We start from the raw sequence: 20,104 nt of genomic DNA, 5'->3' as shown, positions 1-20,104 counted from the left end.
TACGTTTTTTATTATTTACTTATGTTACTTATCTTACTTAGGTTTTTCCACAGGAACCAAAGGTATATTTACAATTAGGCCAGTGATAGGCCTAGGTAAGGTAGTGTAAATTCCATGCATTCCTCATCCAAGGCTTCACAGGGCAGTTACTCATTTAACCCTCAATCACGGTTTCCCATTCATTTGCTTATTTTTGTGCAGAATTTTCACTTCTGTCAAAATATTACTTTTTTGATAAATGTTCATATCTACTGTTTTATATATTAGATACAATATAAATGCTACTTTAGGACTCCTTTGACTACATTTATGTAAGAACAGAATATGTTTTCTATCTAAATTATAAATTATCTCACCATCTTCTTAATTTGTGCTTTTCATCACAAGGTCCAACATGTCTGGGTGGTTGTGGGGAAAACCTAAACCTAAGAACTTTGAGGAAGTTCTTCAAAAAGAAGGTGAGTTAATTGAGATCAATTAGTAAAGTAATAATTGATTATTAATGACTGTTACCATGTCTATTGTCTAGTGCTGTATCTATTATTGATTTTAAATCATCTTTATATTAGTGCAAGAATAATTTCTTGTCGTGCCTTGATGTCTCTCTTGAATTTTAAATTGTATCCCCTGAATACCTGTCGATTATCTTCTTTTATACACTTAACCAGTTCAAAATATCAAAAATGAACTAGATGAATTGGCCAAATATGGGTTCGCAGGATAGGGATAATTTCGAAATATATTTGCAATACAATCATGGAAAACAACCTCATTTCAGCCGAAGAAGCAAAAGCTTCTGATATGATGCCTGACAACAACCAAGGTAAGATATTTACAAAATACTTAAGAGAATACCATCCAGTAATGTAGCTTATGTTTTACTCAGAAGCTGTCAAAATACTGTACTATGAAATATCTAGGATATAATCTTGTTAATTTATTCATCTACTGCGAATTTTTGCTTTTTGGCAATTACTCGTAGATTAATTAAAAGTCAAATAACTAAGACTCTTATTTGGCCGGCCTAAGTGCATCATGTCTTACTCGATATTCTGAAAGAAACTTCAGGATCCAAGCATATGAATGATTAAGTTCATTAAGGATCTAATTTTAACAGTTAATCACTATCGAATGTCTACTCACGATCCCAACACTTCAGGTGATGCCCCCACTACATCCAGAGTACAAGTCCAGCAATCGCCTCCCCCTCCAAGGGAGGTAAGATTCTCTGGGTTTGATGCTACAGCTTACGAGCGGGCTGCTAAGGCTATGAAGGAAATCGACAAGTCTAGTGAGTTAACTAAGTTTAAAAAATCCATTTCCTCCGCATTGCACATAATGAAACATCTCAGCTCTTTTGATTTAAAATGGTTTTAAGTTGAAGTAGTAAGTTCTTCAAATCCATTATTGACGGCATGTAAAATGTTGAGTCAAAACATTTGCTTAATTGAACAGAATGGTTATTTCTGATGATTTGCACGATTCAGGTAAACTAATGTTCATTCTGATGCTGTGCTCATTAATTTTTGTATTGAATTACATCTTAATAAGAAATTGTGGGAAGATAGCGGTAAGTAATATATTATATAATCTAAGCTAACCAGAACTAGAGGCGAAACTAGAGGTGAAACATTATAACTTTTCCTCTACAGAAAATGCAAAGGAAGCACTAGAGCTGACGCTCAAACAAGAGGAAACGAAGAAAGCTGAGATGGAAGCCAACAAAAAACAGATTGAACTTCAACTCCAGCAAGAGAATACCAACAGGGCCAGGTAGAAAAAGTGAAAACTACCAGTTTATAGCCCTTCAACGACCTTTTTTTATTAACCCTTATTTTCAAAGCGTATTATGGAATATTCTTCAAATGCTCTTTATAGTTATCACTTTTCAACACACAGGGTTATGGAGGAAGAAAAAAGGAAAACGTTGAAAGACCAACAACGGTTCAACCAGCAAAACGAACAGTACAAAGATAGGCTAGCTAGAAAGCGTCATGATGATCAATTGGGTAAATTAGTCAATAAATATGTAATTAGGTAATTTCATAGATTTCATTTCAAATGGATTTTTTTCATTCGATTTAGTTCGAATAATAGCGATGCAAAAGGTTTGTCATTTTCTGTCTGAATCAGAGAACTAAGCGTGCTATTTATTATTTCTCCTGACGAAAAATACCGAGTTTCACAAAAATAATATCGATGACAATTAGTGATTTAAAAATTTAAATCTAGATCAAGACAAAAGGAACAACGAGGAGATTATGAGACGACAGGAAGAGTCAGTGAAGCAACAAGAAATGATGAGACGAGAGACAGTGGAGTATCAGGAGAAACTGAGGCACGAGAACGAAATGAAGAGCATTGAAGCGAAGATGAGGGGCAAGTAAGTTTAAAAAATGCTGTTGATTTTTATGATTTATTGGTGAAAGGAACTGTGTCACTAGGTATCTTATCATGTGTCACTAGGTATCTTATCATATGTCACTAGGTATCTTATCATGTGTCACTAGGTATCTTATCATGTGTCACTAGGAATTGTAGGAATTGTGCCAAATTTACCGACAGATAAAATGTATTTCTTTTAGAGCAAAAGTTGAACGAGATAATCACGACCTTAATAAAGAGAAGATTAAGCTAGAAAGTAAAGAGAAAAGGAGAACGATATTAGAGGCAGTCAGCTCTGTTGGCAATATGATTGGAACTGGTAAGCTACAGGCTATGCTGAACATAAAGTTTTGCTCGCTCTGGGATGCTAGAGAAGATAGCACATTTAGTAATTCTTGAATATTTTGAATCTCAACATTTTGCACTCAATACCTAGCAAATTCGCACAACTTTAGGTATCGACACACTGATATCAAACAAAGAAAAGGCGATGGGGGCTGGAGGTGCCATGTTGGCTCTGGCTGGTGGATTCTTCATAGCAAAGCACGGAACTGTTACAGTTGCTAGGTTCATTGAGAATAGACTTGGAAAACCAACTTTAGTCCGTGAGACGTCCAGAGCAAATTACAAGGTAACTGCGTTGACGTGAGAACATTCAGGAATACTAGACAAAACTGCTAGATTGTTCTACAGTAGGAGGGAACGCGCGTTGTATATATATTCATGGAAAGTTTTTTCAGCAGCATAAAACGTGGTTTTGGCGCCGCGCGCGCGTACACGTGCGTCCGCCCCGGCTCATTCAAATTCTTCACTTTGCCCCATCCCTAGTGGAAATAGCACTTCTAAGAGATAAGAGAACATTCACGACCGACGACGAGTCCAAATATCAATATTGTATCCTAAATCTCCTCCCAGGACGTATTCAAGCACCCAATAACTACCGCTGTTAGAATGTGGCAAGGCAGGAACGGCTTAGACCAGGCCCTGAAAGGAGTCGTCACAAGCCCTTCTCTTGATAGTCGTCTGAAAGTGGTCAGTAGTTTGCCTCAGCAGCAACAACGTATTATATTTCGTGTATTATATTTCGTGCTTACGATTTTCTTTATTTTCACTAAAATCACTGCTGAGTCACTACGAAAAAAAAAACAGTTGCTTTTATTGAAATGAATCCGATATTGTGAGTTTTAGTATACACAGAACTATAGAAATGATATTTTATACCATGTTTATGTTCAATAAACACAGCTATGATAACACAATAATTTTTTCAGTTGGTCGCATCTACGTTCTTCACTAAACAGAACGGCGGAACCTACCGAAATCTTCTTATGTACGGTCCTCCCGGAACAGGGAAAACGCTCTTTGCGAAGGTTCGGAGATTGTAGGAATTGTAATAATAATCAGAAATTCGAAATCTTTACTTTTTTTTTTGGTAGTGACGATCAATTTCGATTGCGACTTAGTTAGCTTTCCCAGGTTAGTTAATCCATCGTTACTCAGTTCACTCTGTCCCCATTATTGCCAGTTTGAAGTGTTGTACTAGTATTGGTATTAGTGGTTAACCTCTCAATCTCTACTTGAACCTTGTCTGAGACACCTAACCACCTTTAAGCATGTAATGAGTTGGTGGGGCGTCCTAGTTGGGCGTCCTAGTGGGGCGTGCTAGTATATTCCTATCCAGGCCTTCCGAATACTGTACAGTCCATTTAATCAGCTATATAACAGCTTTATTTCTCGTAAATATTCTCAGTCTCTGTTTCTTTACTTTAGAATATAACATATCTGATTATTACCTTCGAGGTCAAGTCAGAGTTTGGTCTCTTTAATTTTCTTCGATATACTTTCGGATTACTTTCGCCGAAAGTTCGAAATCAAAATCTTCCGCCTTCTTTCTTTTTTAGAGGGGCTTGACTTAACTGAGTCAATTAGTTCTTCTCTTCGTTGAGGAGAAGAACTAATAGACTCTCTTAATAGCTTGCATAGAGGAGAGGCTATCAGTCCATATGATGATGTGTGAAATAATTTTAGCGGTGTTTGCCAGTTTCTCTGATGGCCGTGGTGAGCTCTGTCTAATATACTTTAGGCAGGAGGCTTGAATAATTTTTTCCTTTGGAGTAATATTATTATTGTGGTGATGTGCCTTCTCGTTGAGCATGAGGATAGCTTGCATAGAGGAGACACTATTTTTTAAATTTTTAATTTGAAAATTCAATTAATTATCATATATATATAAATCAAGCGTTACATTCCAGCCATGCAAAATTACAATGACATATTTTGATATACTAAATGATAAATGGTACTGCAATATAAGTTGCTTAATGTTTGGCCGGATGACAACTAACTAAAAGAGAAAAATAAACTTGATTACATAATAATTAATTCGGCTGAACCAACACATAGCAAGAGCCACATTAACGTTGGGGCCGTCAAAAAATCAGTCCATATGATGATGTGTGAAATAAGTTGAGCGGTGTTTGCCAGTTTCTCTGATGGCTGTGGCGACCTCTTTCTAATATACTATAGGCAGGAGGCTTGAATAGGAGGCTTGAATACTTTTTCCTTTGGAGTAATATTATTATTGTGGTGATGTGCCTTCTGCTCTTCTGTGTTTTTTCGTCTCGTAAATTAGTCTTGCAGCTACTCAAAGGGTGCCAAGAATATTCTGTGTAAAATAAGTAGGCCCCTCCCCCTAATTACATCTACCAACAAGATAAAACCTGCAACACTTGTGACTCACCAGCACACCGAAATAGTTTGTCCGGCAATTTTAAATCTTACACAATTTTCCCACTTCAGAAGCTGGCCACGTCTTCAGGAATGGACTACGCTATTATAACCGGGGGTGACATAGCTCCTATGGGTAAAGAGGGCGTCACGGCGCTGCACAAAGTCTTCGATTGGGGTGCCACATCTAAGAAAGGGTTGGTTTATACTTTTTACTGATATACTCCAGAAATATAGTTTTATTTCCTCTAAAAATGATTTATATATTGGTCACATGATATGTATTAACATACCCTGATAGGTATATTACTAGTATATACTTGATATTATACGGATATTAAATAAAGGTCGTAGGTTCTAGAATACTCTTTAACTACTACATACCAATTTCCTGTTCCGCTATTAGTTTTCCCGTACACCACGCGAGATCGGCTTTCTGCAGAAACGGAGTTGCTACCCTGATCATTAGAGCCGAAAATATTTGTTCGGTTTTCTGAAGTCCGTACCTAAATACGGAAGACTATGGATGTGATTGGTTTCATATACTTATCTAGAAAACGTGATATTTGGCCCGCAGATTTGAAGGAAAATACGCGAATTTGGTCGTCAGATTTAAAGGAATATGCGCAATTTGTCGCGGAGAACTGAAAAAATCGCGATTTGTCGCGAGGCCAGGATCTGAGAAAATCGAGATTTGTCGAGGAGAATGGGACAAATCGAGATTCTGCACATGCTGCAATTTCCTTTTGTCCCCCCCCCCCCCCCCCCCCCCCCCATGAAGAAATTCCTACACCCCTGATAAAACTCCTCCTGTAGCACCCAAACTTGTCCCCGTTTAACTACGCATTTTAATTAGTTCCGTCTCAATTGTTACAAGCTTCCGCACAATAGCTGATTAACTACACCAAGAATTCGGCAATTCGGTTTATATCTCAAGCATTATTTTATGCGATTTTTGCTTCAAATTCCATTAAATTTCAATCCGAGTATTCACATATGTCTGGGATTTAATGAGATATGATCGGTGAATTTATTACACCACCTCGCAAAATCCCGCCAACCGCTAGAAAGGAGGTCTACATTACTGAAATTTACCCTAAATTGATTAATCATAGGGTGGTTGTAAGTTCTTAGTAACTATTCTGACTTCTCTGAAATATACTTCGAATCACAGATACGATAATGAGATAAAAAGGATCCTTTGGTGGAAATCATTTTGATTTAAGAAGCGAGGCTCTGAATTTTGCTGGATCATTACCAAATCAGTAATCATTAAAATTTTTGAAAAATTAGTGCTACCGATAACTGCCGTTTTTTGACAAATTCGCGACCCGTACGTGTAAGGAAATCTTCTTGGTATTAAACCAATATTAGTAAATAAATTGAGTTCGGGGATTACTTTAACATTTCCCCTAAATGATGATCACGTTAAAAAAGATCCCATAATCTCTATGACACGAAATAGTTCCAATAGAAAAGCACGTGTTAAACTGATAGACGTTTTGCTAGTTTTACCATTACCAAGATCACAAGTAGGGAATCAATGCCCAGGGAAGTAGTTAAAACACGAAAACTTTATGGTTATCCTTCATAACTATGATACGGGTGGGGATGAAGGCAGAGAGGTTAGAGTATTACATAATTATAGTGTGACTTAATTGTTAAGTGTTTTAAAAGGAAACCAACCTCCGTCTCCTGTACACAGGAGTGGTGATTTAAACCAGAGAATAAGAGAATTGGTAAAAGTATATAATTTAAATGTTGAATTTTAAAATTATGGGTTTGCTCCTCCGAGTTGCAGCTCCGATTTTACCCTTGACGGTCCTTTATAAATGTCTATCGGAGCTTTTACAAAATAGGTTAATAAGAGTTGTTATGGAAAACATTGTAGATCGAGAAAAAAAAACAAATTATCTTGTTGGTATGGTATGTTTCCCAGTGAGTACGATAATGATGCTTACAGTCCAGATATTCATGAATGAAACTGAGATGAACTTGAATACGTATTTTGTGAAAACAGACGGTTCCCAAACATCTACAGTTGCGATAATCTATCGGCTTACGATAAACATGATACATTTCGCGATTATATCATTGTGTTGCAAATTCGCAACATTGCGAGGTCTAGGTGGTCGCAACATTGCGAGGTGGTCGCAACATTGCGAGGTGGTCGCAACATTGCGAGGTGGTCGCAACATTGCGAGGTGGTCGCAACATTGCGAGGTGGTCGCAACATTGCGAGGTGGTCGCAACATTGCGAGGAGGGCCACGCCCAAAGTGTTTACTCAAGAAAACAACCTCACGGGTCAGGGAAAGGTCCTCCGCTGTCTTGTGTCACACAGCTTCCTGTTCCAGATACTATTAACTATCAGATACTATCTACGTTACTCCCTACTATTCCGTCATATCCACTATCGTCTTACTCAACAGTCAACAGCTCTGATAAAAACTTTTTCTTAAAAGTAATCTGTCTGCGTGTCAATAAAAAGTGTTTGGTAATCATAATGTTTGCAATTATGATAGTGAATTTTTATCGAAAGACAAAAATACTATATGTCAGCAATTCAACGATAAGATTAAGTTAGACTAAACAGTAAGCATGCATCATACACCAACATGACTATAAGTATAATTAAATTATGGATCAGAGATTCTTATAACAAATGATCGGTTTTTATTTCTATTTTAAAATATTAATTTTAACCACTTTATTGCTCGCGTTTACACAAAAAAAATTGTTAAACCCTTTGGTGAAACTATAACTTGTCTCGCTTACCACCCTTGCTAAAAGATATTTAATTTCAATCATGTGTTCATCGATTGGATTTACCAAACTAGAGGAAGTCTGGGTTTGCTCAATAAATGTTTAAGATGTTTAAGCATTTTTGACGTCCTTGTGCGCCGAGAGGAAGTTGTTATATTCACATTAAATTTAATAGTTCTAGTTTGTAGTCAGGACACAGGATCAAATTACTTGACGTCTTGTCTCGGTTGGGTACAAGCACACATGTTATGAGATTTACAAAATAACCCTAAGTGAGAGAATTGTGAAGCGGGTTACACCACTAAATAATGGCCGGGTGAAAGAATGATGTTTTGTCATTGTCATCACCAATGTTCGTATATGGACACTTCATTTGAATTTGAGGATATCAGTAAACAAACAAAAAATTAGCGTTTGGCGATAGCCGCTTAATGCGATACCTCGTTTTTACTGTAAGGTGTTTTCAAAACCTTTTAAAAACTCATTATTTGATGGTTCTTCTACCAATTATAGCCCTCAAATATGTTGATTTGAATGGTTAGCTAATACAGTCACTACTCACTTATTGAGAAATTAGGTTAATTCTATCACATTATATGAAATTTTCAATTTGATTGTATTGCCCAAATAATTTATCTAGGCGGAAAAACTCAATATCACTGTATACGGTGAGGACGATACAGTTAATTCAAGTTAAGGGCTGTTGATGTTAACACTGTCACAAAATTGATACAAAATCGTATATAGGTTAAGTTGTGATAAACGATTATTTAACTCTTATAAATAATTAGTGCAGTTTTGTTACGTGTTGATGATATTAGCTCTCTTAAAGAAAACTCATTGGAGCGCTATCTATAATGGTGATTTTCTTCATCAATATATAAAACATATATATATGGGAAACGCTTCTGCAGAGGTGATTTTGTTGGCCAACTGGGAAATTGGACAAAGCTTCTTTGGGAGCCCAAGAGACCTTTGTTGTGGACACAATAACGTCAGCTGTATTCTCATACATATAATGAAGATTTAAGTTAACAGAGTTTACTTCAGTGCACAGTTGATTAGTTAAGTTCTGCCCCCCCTACCGGGAGGGGCATTAAGACATGGCTGCTGAGTTACATGGTTACTTAGTTACCTGGTTACTTAGTTACCTGGTTACTTAGTTACCTGGTTACTTAGTTACCTGGTTACTTAGTTACCTGGTTACTTAGTTACCTGGTTACTTAGTTACCTGGTTACTTAGTTACCTGGTTACTTAGTTACCTGGTTACTTAGTTACCTGGCTGCTGAGTTACCTGGTTACTTAGTTACCTGGTTACTTAGTTACCTGGTTACTTAGTTACCTGGTTACTTAGTTACCTGGTTACTTAGTTACCTGGTTACTTAGTTACCTGGTTACTTAGTTACCTGGTTACTTAGTTACCTGGTTACTTAGTTACCTGGTTACTTAGTTACCTGGTTACTTAGTTACCTGGCTGCTGAGTTACATGGTTACTTAGTTACCTGGTTACTTAGTTACCTGGTTACTTAGTTACCTGGTTACTTAGTTACCTGGTTACTTAGTTACCTGGTTACTTAGTTACCTGGTTACTTAGTTACCTGGTTACTTAGTTACCTGGTTACTTAGTTACCTGGTTACTTAGTTACCTGGTTACTTAGTTACTTAGTTACCTGGTTACTCAGTTACCTGGTTACTTGGCACTGAGCACCTCGGTAAGGTAGTGTTTAGATCATAGGTCATAGCATCTTCCGCGTGACAAATCTCACATAGTAGACACATACATTTAAAACATCATTAGAATGGACCATCACATTTTACGTCCTGTCAAAATTCCCACTATTTTAACTTGGTGGATCCAATAATATTCTGAGTCCTGACCAGTTTAAATTTGATAGTTCCACGTCTCCGGGCCCCTAGTAAAATGAAAATAGCCACAATATGACTGCCATATAAAATTAACCTAAAATAGTGACATTTCCTCCCCACTCGTGCCTTGTTCATCGATTAAATGCTTTGGATATCAGAATAGTTAACGTAACGAGAGACAGACTTGGTCACATGTGTAATATATATTATATACCCACTGCTAATATAATAGGTTACCTGCAGGGGTGTAGGAATGATTTTCTTCATGGGGGGGCCAAATTCTAAATATTTTTTGGCGCTTCGCGCCAAAGCCTGAATTTCGAGTTTTCAGATCCTGGCCTCACGACAAATTGCGATTTTTTCAGTTTTCCGCATCAAATTGCGCATTTTCCTTTAAATCTGAGGGCCAAATATCACGTTTTCTATAATTAGTATATGAAACCAATCAGTATCACATCCACAACCTTCCGTCCATAGACATCCATAGACTTCAAAAAAACCAAAAATATATTTTCGGCTCAGAATGAAACATGAACAAAAGTAATTTCCAGAAAAACTTTTTTTGACTTAGAAAATGTTCGGTCCGAGTCATTCTCGATACGTACCTCTGAAAGCAGAGCTCACGCTCACGCTTCCGAGCTCGTATTGCGAAAGGGAGGCCTGCCTTCCGAGATCGCATTACAAAGGGGAACCCTCGAGTCCAAAATCGTATATTGAACTTCGAAAACCGAAAAAAAAATATTTTCGGCTCAGAATGATCAGGGTAGCATGAAACATGAACAAAAGTAGTTTCCAGAAAAAATTTGGAAGTTTTTGACTTAGAAAATTTTCGGTCCGAGTCATTCTCGATACGTACCTCTGAAAGCAGAGCTCCCGCTTCGGAGCTCGTATTGCGAAAGGGAGGCCTGCCTTCCGAGATCGCATTACAAAGGGGAACCCTCGAGTCCAAAATCGTATGTTGAACTTCGAAAACCGAAAAAAATATTTTCGGCTCAGAATGATCAGGGTAGCATGAAACATGAACAAAAGTAGTTTCCAGAAAAAATTTGGAAGTTTTTGACTTAGAAAATTTTCGGTCCGAGTCATTCTCGATACGTACCTCTGAAAGCAGAGCTCCTGCTTCGGAGCTCGTATTGCGAAAGGGAGGCCTGCCTTCCGAGATCGCATTACAAAGGGGAACCCTCGAGTCCAAAATCGTATGTTGAACTTCGAAAACCGAAAAAAATATTTTCGGCTCAGAATGATCAGGGTAGCATGAAACATGAACAAAAGTAGTTTCCAGAAAAAATTTGGAAGTTTTTGACTTAGAAAATTTTCGGTCCGAGTCATTCTCGATACGTACCTCTGAAAGCAGAGCTCCCGCTTCGGAGCTCGTATTGCGAAAGGGAGGCCTGCCTTCCGAGATCGCATTACAAAGGGGAACCCTCGAGTCCAAAATCGTATGTTGAACTTCGAAAACCGAAAAAAATATTTTCGGCTCAGAATGATCAGGGTAGCATAAAACATGAACAAAAGTAGTTTCCAGAAAAAATTTGGAAGTTTTTGACTTAGAAAATTTTCGGTCCGAGTCATTCTCGATACGTACCTCTGAAAGCAGAGCTCCCGCTTCGGAGCTCGTATTGCGAAAGGGAGGCCTGCCTTCCGAGATCGCATTACAAAGGGGAACCCTCGAGTCCAAAATCGTATATTGAATTTCGAAAACCGAAAAAAATATTTTTAGGTCATAATGATCAGGGTAGCATGAAACACGAACAAAAGTATTTTGTTCAAAGTTTCAAGAAAACTTTGAAAATTTATGACTCAGAAAATTTTTGACTTATAAATTTTTGACTTAAAAAATTTTTTCCCAAAAATTTTTAGAAACCTAAATTAAAAAGTTGGCCCTTTTTGGCCCCTTGCCCAGATTTCATGGGGGGGCGATGGCCCCCCCCTGCCCCCCCCCGCTTCCTACACCCCTGGTTACCTGCCACCTACTTAGTAATTTCCTTTTTGGGGATGGATTCAATTCCACTCGGAGTTGACTCCAGTTATATTACTTCTATTTCATCCTTATGTTCGCCCCACGGTATGAATATTTCGCGAAGAAATTGGAATATTTTACGGATAGTGATAGCCTGGTACACGTCATTAATATATCGTGTCTGGGCCTTGTAATATACGATCACGAGGAATCGATCATGAGGAAGTTACTTACTTGGGAGGGACAGAGGAAGTGTAATGGAATTGGTAGAACATCTAAGGAAGGTTCTAGCATATAATCAATATATTAGGGGTTGTTAAACCCTAAGATCCTTCTCTCTGAGGCCCAATGGTATTGAGATGTGCGGATCATGATCAATCAGGCCCATTGTCACTCGGGTCTTTATTCCTTGAGCACATCACCAATCACCATGGCCTAGGGTAGAACTTCACTAAAGTAAAAAGTAAAAATATGGGGCACAAGGTTCTGTAGCGAGACAACGTCAATCGGAAGTTTTACTGCACGTTCAGTATTGATTTAAGACGTCTAAGTTACTTGGCTAAGATCTATCTGGGCCAAGAGTTAAAGAAATATTTATCCCAGCCACCACATGACATTTTATTGTTTTGAACTCTATTGCCTATGGCAGGTGCTACAGGATCGTTTCAAAACCATAGAATGGAACATAACGCCCTACCCAACACCTTTTCCCCTTTATTTGTTGTTTTAACACCAACTCTTTACTCTACCTACATCGAGGCTACGTCATACACGTTTAATGGGGTCCCTCCATTGTAGAACACATGTTCACCTTACTATCCCAGAAAGTTCTTACTGCACCTACCTACAACTACAAACCGCGTCTTGAACATTTTAGCGTGAAAGTTCGCCACAAAAAGACCAAACAAATTACAGTAAAAAAGTTTTCGTGAAGGAAACACCAGCGGACCGCGGTAAATCGGGATTGCGGTAAATCGGTGTTTTGATTGTTCACATTATGCATATTAAATATTGTGCAGTAAATCGGGGGATCGGGTTTTTACTGTACTAACTTTATCATTTATACTGCTTGTAGCCAAAATAACTGATTTTTTGATAATATCTCTACAAATGTAAGGCCATATTATGATTGATAAGTCGTGAATAAATGTGGAACATTTTCCAACATTGGAAAAGTTTTTGCGACATTAAGTGCACACTCTACTACACTCTGCTACTAAATTATATTACTCGCTGAAACATTCACAATTCCTAAATTTAGTTTCTGCGTGATAACAGGTTAGTTTAAATACGTGGAGGCCAATGAAAATTGCGGATTAAAGAGTTATTTAATGCGAAAGTTATGAAATTCAATAAATATACTTTAACCGACAAGTTATGTAATTCAATAAATATATTTCAAACGACAATATAAGAAACAACCTTTGCGCTATGTTCCTAAATTTTTTAACCTCAAATATACGGGTTAAGTTAAGTAGTTGAGTAGTGGTTCAAAGAATTTCCAGGAAAGAAATTGTAAGAACCTCTTTAAGTATTTTAACTATTTACTAGCCGTAAATTGGAACGTGGAAAATTCTATGATTGGTGATCCTTATTGGGAATTTACAAATTGTTTCTGATTGATGTTTATGAAATTAGCAAAGGCAGTTAATTATTATTCTGGCATAATCACAGGTTGATACTGTTCGTGGACGAAGCGGACGCTTTTCTGAGGAAACGAACCGAAACTCAGATGTCGGAGGATATGAGGAGTTGTTTGAACGCATTCTTGTACCGAACCGGGGAATCCAGTAAAAGGTATGTCCAGTTTGTAATGATAGCCTGCTTACAATAGCGTTCATGAAGATATTTTCAATTCTTGTAGAGGATTGGAAGTGTCAAAATGTTGAAAGATCAATTGGTAACTTTCGTGATGTGTCCCTCCAAGGTCTTAATTCAGGTACTTAATTCTAGAGAATAACACGGTTTCTCATTTCAGTATGATGTTGGTGATGGCTAGTAATCGACCTGATCATTTGGACTGGGCCATCAATGACAGGTGAGTCGAGTGAACCAACACTCAATAGGTACCTCATCAATTATTTGAATATGTTTATTAATCAAGGGTGGGGGGGGGGGGGGGTGGGGAGGGTAAAGTTTCAGTGTCATCTGGATTAGAGATGGGTGTTTAAGTAGCTGTGAATGTTTTTAAGGTTTGGGTATCTCTATTTAAACATGCCAAATTACTAGAAATTAAATCAGCATTTTGAACCTTTACTTACTCATCAATCAATCAAAAAACTTCCACATTTATATTTAAATGTACAGCGTACCAATAGTGAATAGATTTACCCAATTTGTTGTTTTGATAGTGCTAATCCTCGAAATTAATCCATTTGGAAATGAAGGTTTTGCAGATGGTCATGAACCACAGTGATCATGTCACGTTTCTCCCCCGCGATTATCTATATCTCATTTGATCATATATATTTTTTTGTAGTTGGTATTTTAAACACATGCCATATATGGCATGTGTTTAAAATATCAACTACAAAACTATGAAATATTCTGAAAAACCCTTTGTGTCCACTGATTGATGCGATGTCATGAAAAAATATTTCAACCACTTAACAATTAACATACACGAATTGTGCTGAAAATTGGTGTTTCAAAAATGATTGCACTGCAGTCAACTATTCCTGAATGGCGCAATCGGCAATACGTGGGTAGTTGGTGCTGAGTATAATATGGTAAAACCCCGATTTATCGCGGAGTTGGGAAAGGAAACAGCCGCGGTAGATCGGGGCGCGGTAAATCAGGGTTTGTTAGTATACATTGTGCATGTTAAGCCCTATTTGAGGGAAGGAAATGGCCGCGGTAAATCGGGGCGCGGTAAATCAGGGTTTTACTGTACTATAATATGGTATGTGATTGGAATCCCAGCTATGAAATCAATATTATTATATAAGTGGTGAAATAAAATATTTCAACCACTTACCAGACAAGAATTGCGCTGAACAGTGAACATAGGTGGTGTAATGATCTACTTTTCAATGCGTGGGTTAAACACAGCTAGAGAAGGTTGCGCAATGGGTCAGGGTGATCGTCGCAGGTTCTCGAATCTTCTCGACCACTATAATTTCCACCGAGATACGATTAGATAGGAATAGAAGGATTCACAATTCTCAAACCAGTTGACATCTTGGCAGCACATCATCCCCAACCATAGTATCATACTCTCATAGTCTAGGATTATTGGATCTATCATCATCGTCAGAATATAGTATATAAATCTTCTTATTATAATCTTAAAACCTGACAGACAAAAGTGGTTAGTACCAACTAATATCACAGCTTTGGCCGAGACTCTATCAGTATTTTTGGGCTACCAGTTTCCTTGTTAAGATAGCTAAGTGACTGGGTGAACTTCGTGGGTGGGTAGTGAAAACGTGGGTGATAAATGCGTGGGTGCTGAATCGAGGTGGGTGGGTTGGTGAAACTGATAACTAGAGATCACTATATTTAAACTTTCATTTTAGGGTGGGGCGCTTAAACCCACGAAGGAAAAAGCGGTTATAGTGTCCTAGTGAACAATTTGGCAATCACCACCCAGAATGTTCACCGGAACATGCTGTGAATTATTGTATGAAGTATTACAATCTTTTAAAACTAATAACTTTGTCATCTATATCGTTAGAAGGTTAAGCTTCAAAAATCAACCATCTTCAGTCGTTAAATTGAGTGCAATAGTTTATTTCTTTATTTCGCATTAGCGGTATTAATCGTTAATCTTCTTAGTCGCTATTATATATGGAAATTGGGTGATTCCAACTTCTATTGTGTGAAATAAAAACGCGACATTTGTCAGTTTTTAGAAGTTGCTGCTAAACTCAGTAATTTGGGAGAGAAAATGGGTAAAATCAAAAAGATATCAAAAACTTAGACTAATCAAGAAATTTAAATATTTGAATTGGAATTTATCACAAATTATTTAAATTCCAAGAAATTGTTTAACTCCATATTATATCTTCTAACTTTTGTAATATAAAATATAGTAGTAGTAGTAGTAGTAGTAGTAGTAGTAGTAGTAGTAGTATATTTATCATATCTAAATATTATGTGCATAGCAAGATCATCCAAATTATATAAAATCTATTATCTAGATAATTTTGAAATCCTATCTGCTTATCTAGATAAACAACCAAGGAGATAAACTGCCAACCCTAGGTACAACGATGTTTCACCCAAAGATCGGTTCACAGTATAGTTAGGGCAATTTGTAGTTTTAATTGGCTGAGAGACAAGACTAAGGATACAAGTCGGACGAGGTATAATTATCCACCACCATGATGATTCAGTCCCTTAAGATATACTTTAAGATATGTTCACTGGCAAAGTTTAAGTTTCCAACTAATTGATAATTATTTATCAATTTTTCTGGGCAGCGGGATGTGAAGACAAACGTACTGACTACGAACCCAAAATAATTTGCCGGAACTTTTTTTGGATCGCACAGCCTTTCAGCCACTGGGCACTGAGCCACTGGCAATAGATGATTATCTGAGAAAATGTCCTTTAGTTCAATATTGGAATTATCATTGTTAATTCACGTTTAGCGATTAAATTAATGAACAATTACAAATCAGCCAATTAATCAGTATGATAATTGCCCAATTAACTGGCAGGTTGGATGAGATGGTTGAGTTTCCGTTACCTGGCCTGGAAGAAAGAGAGCAACTCCTCCAGCTATACTACAAGATTTATGTGGCCGATCTAGCTGAGAAGGGGTGAGTTTTTTATGTTTCTATAGGATTCTGATTGGTTAATTTATAACCTACAAGTTATAATGAATGTCGGTGAAAGTATTTTACCCCTACGACATCATTTCTCAGAAGCTTGTAAATCATTGATACCGATCTCGGCCAAATACCGGGAAAACGCAGCTATTTAAATGAGGATTTTAAATAAAATTCTAATATGATTGTAAATTTGCAATTCATTTTCAGAGATATACAGATTGAGGAATTCGACTCAGACTCAGTTTTAAGTGATATAGCTGCTCGAAGCGAAGGTTTCAGTGGTCGAGAAATCTCCAAACTCGGAATTGCGCTTCAGGTATTTATTTATTGTGGATTTATTTCATTTGTCGTAATATAATGCCTTATTCTGGCATTCAATTGGTGCAATTTAAACAACTAAACCTGTTGTAAATACCAGAACTATCAAGAAAATTTGATCAGCCACCCTGTTGATCAAATTTTGGCATGCTTGATTAAATTTCATTAATTTAAAAATGCAATATGTAGATCACACAATGGAACAATTAACACTGGGGGAAGGGGGGGGGGGGGGGGGGGGCTGACCATATCACAGTGCTGGCAAGCACGACTGTGCCTCTTATACTCACTATACTATTTACCCCCTTCACTATTATACCCCCTTTACTATTTGCCCCCTTTACTATTTACCCCCTATACTATTATACACCCTTTATTGTTTTTCAGGCATTAAGACTCATCGAAAGTAGTTCAGCAGGCATATTTTATGTTCAAAACATTCTAATTGAATGTCAAAGATGACAGGAATAAGAATTAGTTATATATGGAGATTTTTTAAGAATTTTGCATAAAATACGCGCCAGCACTTTTATACGAAATTCGCTAAAAAACCCAAAATCGCCATATTCAGGTGCCTTAAAAACCATCAAATAACGGAGTAGTTCGCTGTTTATTAGTCTCATGATTGAAATACTGATAGTTGGATAATATTCTGTTGGAAGAGACAAGGACAAGTGAAACAAGGAAGTTAGGAGTAAGGGCAAATTTTCGGCGTCAACGCCATCTTCAGGCTCAAATTATTTGTTATATAACAAATAATTTGAGCCTGAAGATGGCGTTGACGCCGAAAATTTGCCCTTACTCCTAACTTCCTTGTTTCACTTTTCCTTGTCTCTTCCAACCTTAAAAACCATGTTAAAACAGTTAGAGATCTGAAATTTTGCAGAGCGTCTAGATGTTGACCAAATCGACAGCAAAAAAAGTTTTAAGTTTCAGGAGCATCGGGAAGTGTGTTTTCCAGAACCCCTGTTTTACGACAGATTGTCGTGATACATATATATTCAGGGATAGACGCTTTGCCAGTCAAATGTAGTCAATTGTAGCCTGAATTTAAGTGTCCGTAGATTCAAAAGTATAAAAGATACAGCCATTTCCGACCACAGGTCTTAAAGATAATTGTTTACACTTTAGTTTAAATTATATGATTTAACGTCATTATCACCACTTGATGACGTCATCAAGTTAACCGTTTTTAAAACTTTATTTTTGACAAAGTAACAACTTTTCAAATCGATTTTACACCAACTTTGAGGGCATACTAAAGTTAGATAATTGTTCAAGCATTCTGAAAATCTACCGGAAAGTTTTTCTAGCTTGCTCCTTCATAAGGGTATTCGGCATTCGCTATTGGAGTTAGTGCTTTTTTGAAGAAAAATTATATAAAACTATAAAAACGCTAATTTTACGATCTAGTATACTCTGGTGTTGGGCCATCCCTTAGGTTGTGTAGCTCAGTTCTGCTTCCTAAAGGTCTAGATTGTGTCATATAGGCTAGTTTTAAAGTTGAAAATCAAAAAGTTGCACACATGAGGACAAATTGCACATAATATCTCGGTTCGGGATACTAGCCAAAATGACTTCATTAAAATTGAAATAACTCCATCAATTTTCAATATTTTTGCTCGAAATTTTCGAAATCGATTGATAATTGCATTTCAAGCTTATTGTGGGCAGCGATTTTTGATTTATTAATATAGGTATATAGGTATATTAAGGTCAGCCCCCCCCCCCCCCCACTGGATTAATTCTTCGTTAAAAAAATCTATTTTTATACTATTTAACTTTAAATGTAGCGATTAATTCTATTGATTCCATTTGACATTGTTATTATATAACGTGAATATAATGTAAGTATTATAATTCTTACAAGAACTATAATGAAAGTAACCAATATTAAGAACCTGATTTGCTGTCAACTTCTGGAGTCTGGACTCCACTCTTGTTTCCAACAATTACCACTTTAACAATTTCACAATCCCCAGATTAAACTTTGCCATTTGACAATTCATCCCTTAACAGTTACAATTTACCATCACTATATCACAATTCACATTCTCGTATTTATAACCTTCAACTTTACAGTTATCATTAACAATTTCACTCTCTATTTTGCAATTTACCTGCACGATTCAACATGGTTAACCAATGAAAGCTGAAGTGAATATCATCATTATCCGGGCGGGTTCTGACGTTGGTCTTAGTTGGTGGTGATCCCACTAAATTAATAGCTCTAAACCATGTTAAGCCATTTAACTGTCTGACAACTTGTTGAATTGCAGACTAATCTACTTTCAAGTATTTGAGATCATAGTCACGTAAATTCACGTCAATCTCCACGAACCAGATTCGAAAATGGTTAAACCAGTCACTTGCAGCGACCGAGGAATTGACAATGTCTGCAATCACACCCATGAAACATAGTCTATAATAATAGTCTATAATTTTTAGAAAGCCCTGCTCACGGCCAAAAAAGGCGAATTTAAGGCCACAGCGCATTTCACCATAAAACCACGTGACGATAAACCAAAAAAAAAAACACGTCACATTTCAAAACACGTGCGAGATTCTACTGAACTCTCCATCACAGGCGTCAGCGTACGCGTCTCCAGACAAGACGTTCCGGCCGGAAATGTTACTGGAGAGATTAGCCGAAAGTCTGGCAGCCAACAAGCAGAAATCAGTGTGGAAGAAGCATGAGGGTATAGAGGGACTTGTAGGGACATGATAACAGTGTTCAGTCTAATTCTAATAGGTTCAATTGGGTGGGACCGTGACACTTGAGATACAGAGATATCCCCGCCCTTCACAAGTATTGTTCGTGAACAAAGCTCAGATCAACCTTAGGCTGTTAAGCATTTATTTTTGTTGTTTCTATTTAGAGAATTGAAGTGGGTTGATTATTTCGGTTCCTTTTTGAACCACGGCCTTCCAGACAAGTCCCAACAAACGGACCCTACCAGTGTTGAATGTTACCATGGTTACCATGGTTACGCTGGCCAATCAGCAGGCTTGCTACAGGTCACCTGACTCTTACCAGCCAATAAGAGTGCTAGCTGTAAATCATGTGGTTTGGAAGCTGGCCAAGTGACCGAGAGCAGGTCTCCTGCTTGGTCAAACTGTACACTTTTGATAATATGCAAGACAGGAATTTATAGGTTTTGATAAGTTCGTATTATTTGTCAGTTTATATTTTCTGGAGTTATAATTTATTTTATGACAGTCACGCTATATTGAATCAAGACATATATATGTGTACATTAATTTATTGTTTTTACAATCTCAATGTATTTCTTCTTTAATCTAAA

General features: G+C 37.2%; 1 protein-coding gene across 1 annotated transcript; it reads left to right on the top strand.

Moving 5' to 3' along the window:
- The first annotated feature begins 391 nt into the window (after positions 1–391).
- Positions 392–20,101, top strand: LOC134814469 (ATPase family AAA domain-containing protein 3-A-like). Its single transcript, XM_063822595.1, has 16 exons — positions 392–458; positions 779–823; positions 1,160–1,291; positions 1,653–1,773; positions 1,900–2,009; positions 2,233–2,383; positions 2,586–2,704; positions 2,841–3,016; positions 3,301–3,417; positions 3,657–3,755; positions 5,185–5,309; positions 13,378–13,500; positions 13,682–13,741; positions 16,368–16,469; positions 16,689–16,797; positions 19,387–20,101. The coding sequence occupies exons 1-16, from the start codon at positions 395–397 to the stop codon at positions 19,522–19,524; spliced, it is 1,791 nt and encodes a 596-aa protein (XP_063678665.1). The 5' UTR covers positions 392–394; the 3' UTR covers positions 19,525–20,101.
- The last annotated feature ends 3 nt before the right edge of the window (positions 20,102–20,104 follow it).

Source organism: Bolinopsis microptera, chromosome 4 (assembly GCF_026151205.1).
Source record: "Bolinopsis microptera isolate Bmic1 chromosome 4, MBARI_Bmic_1.0, whole genome shotgun sequence".
Taxonomy (NCBI): Eukaryota; Metazoa; Ctenophora; class Tentaculata; order Lobata; family Bolinopsidae; genus Bolinopsis; species Bolinopsis microptera.
The sequence above is the reverse complement of the archived record's forward strand: the minus strand, read 5'-3'. Positions and strand labels throughout refer to the sequence as shown.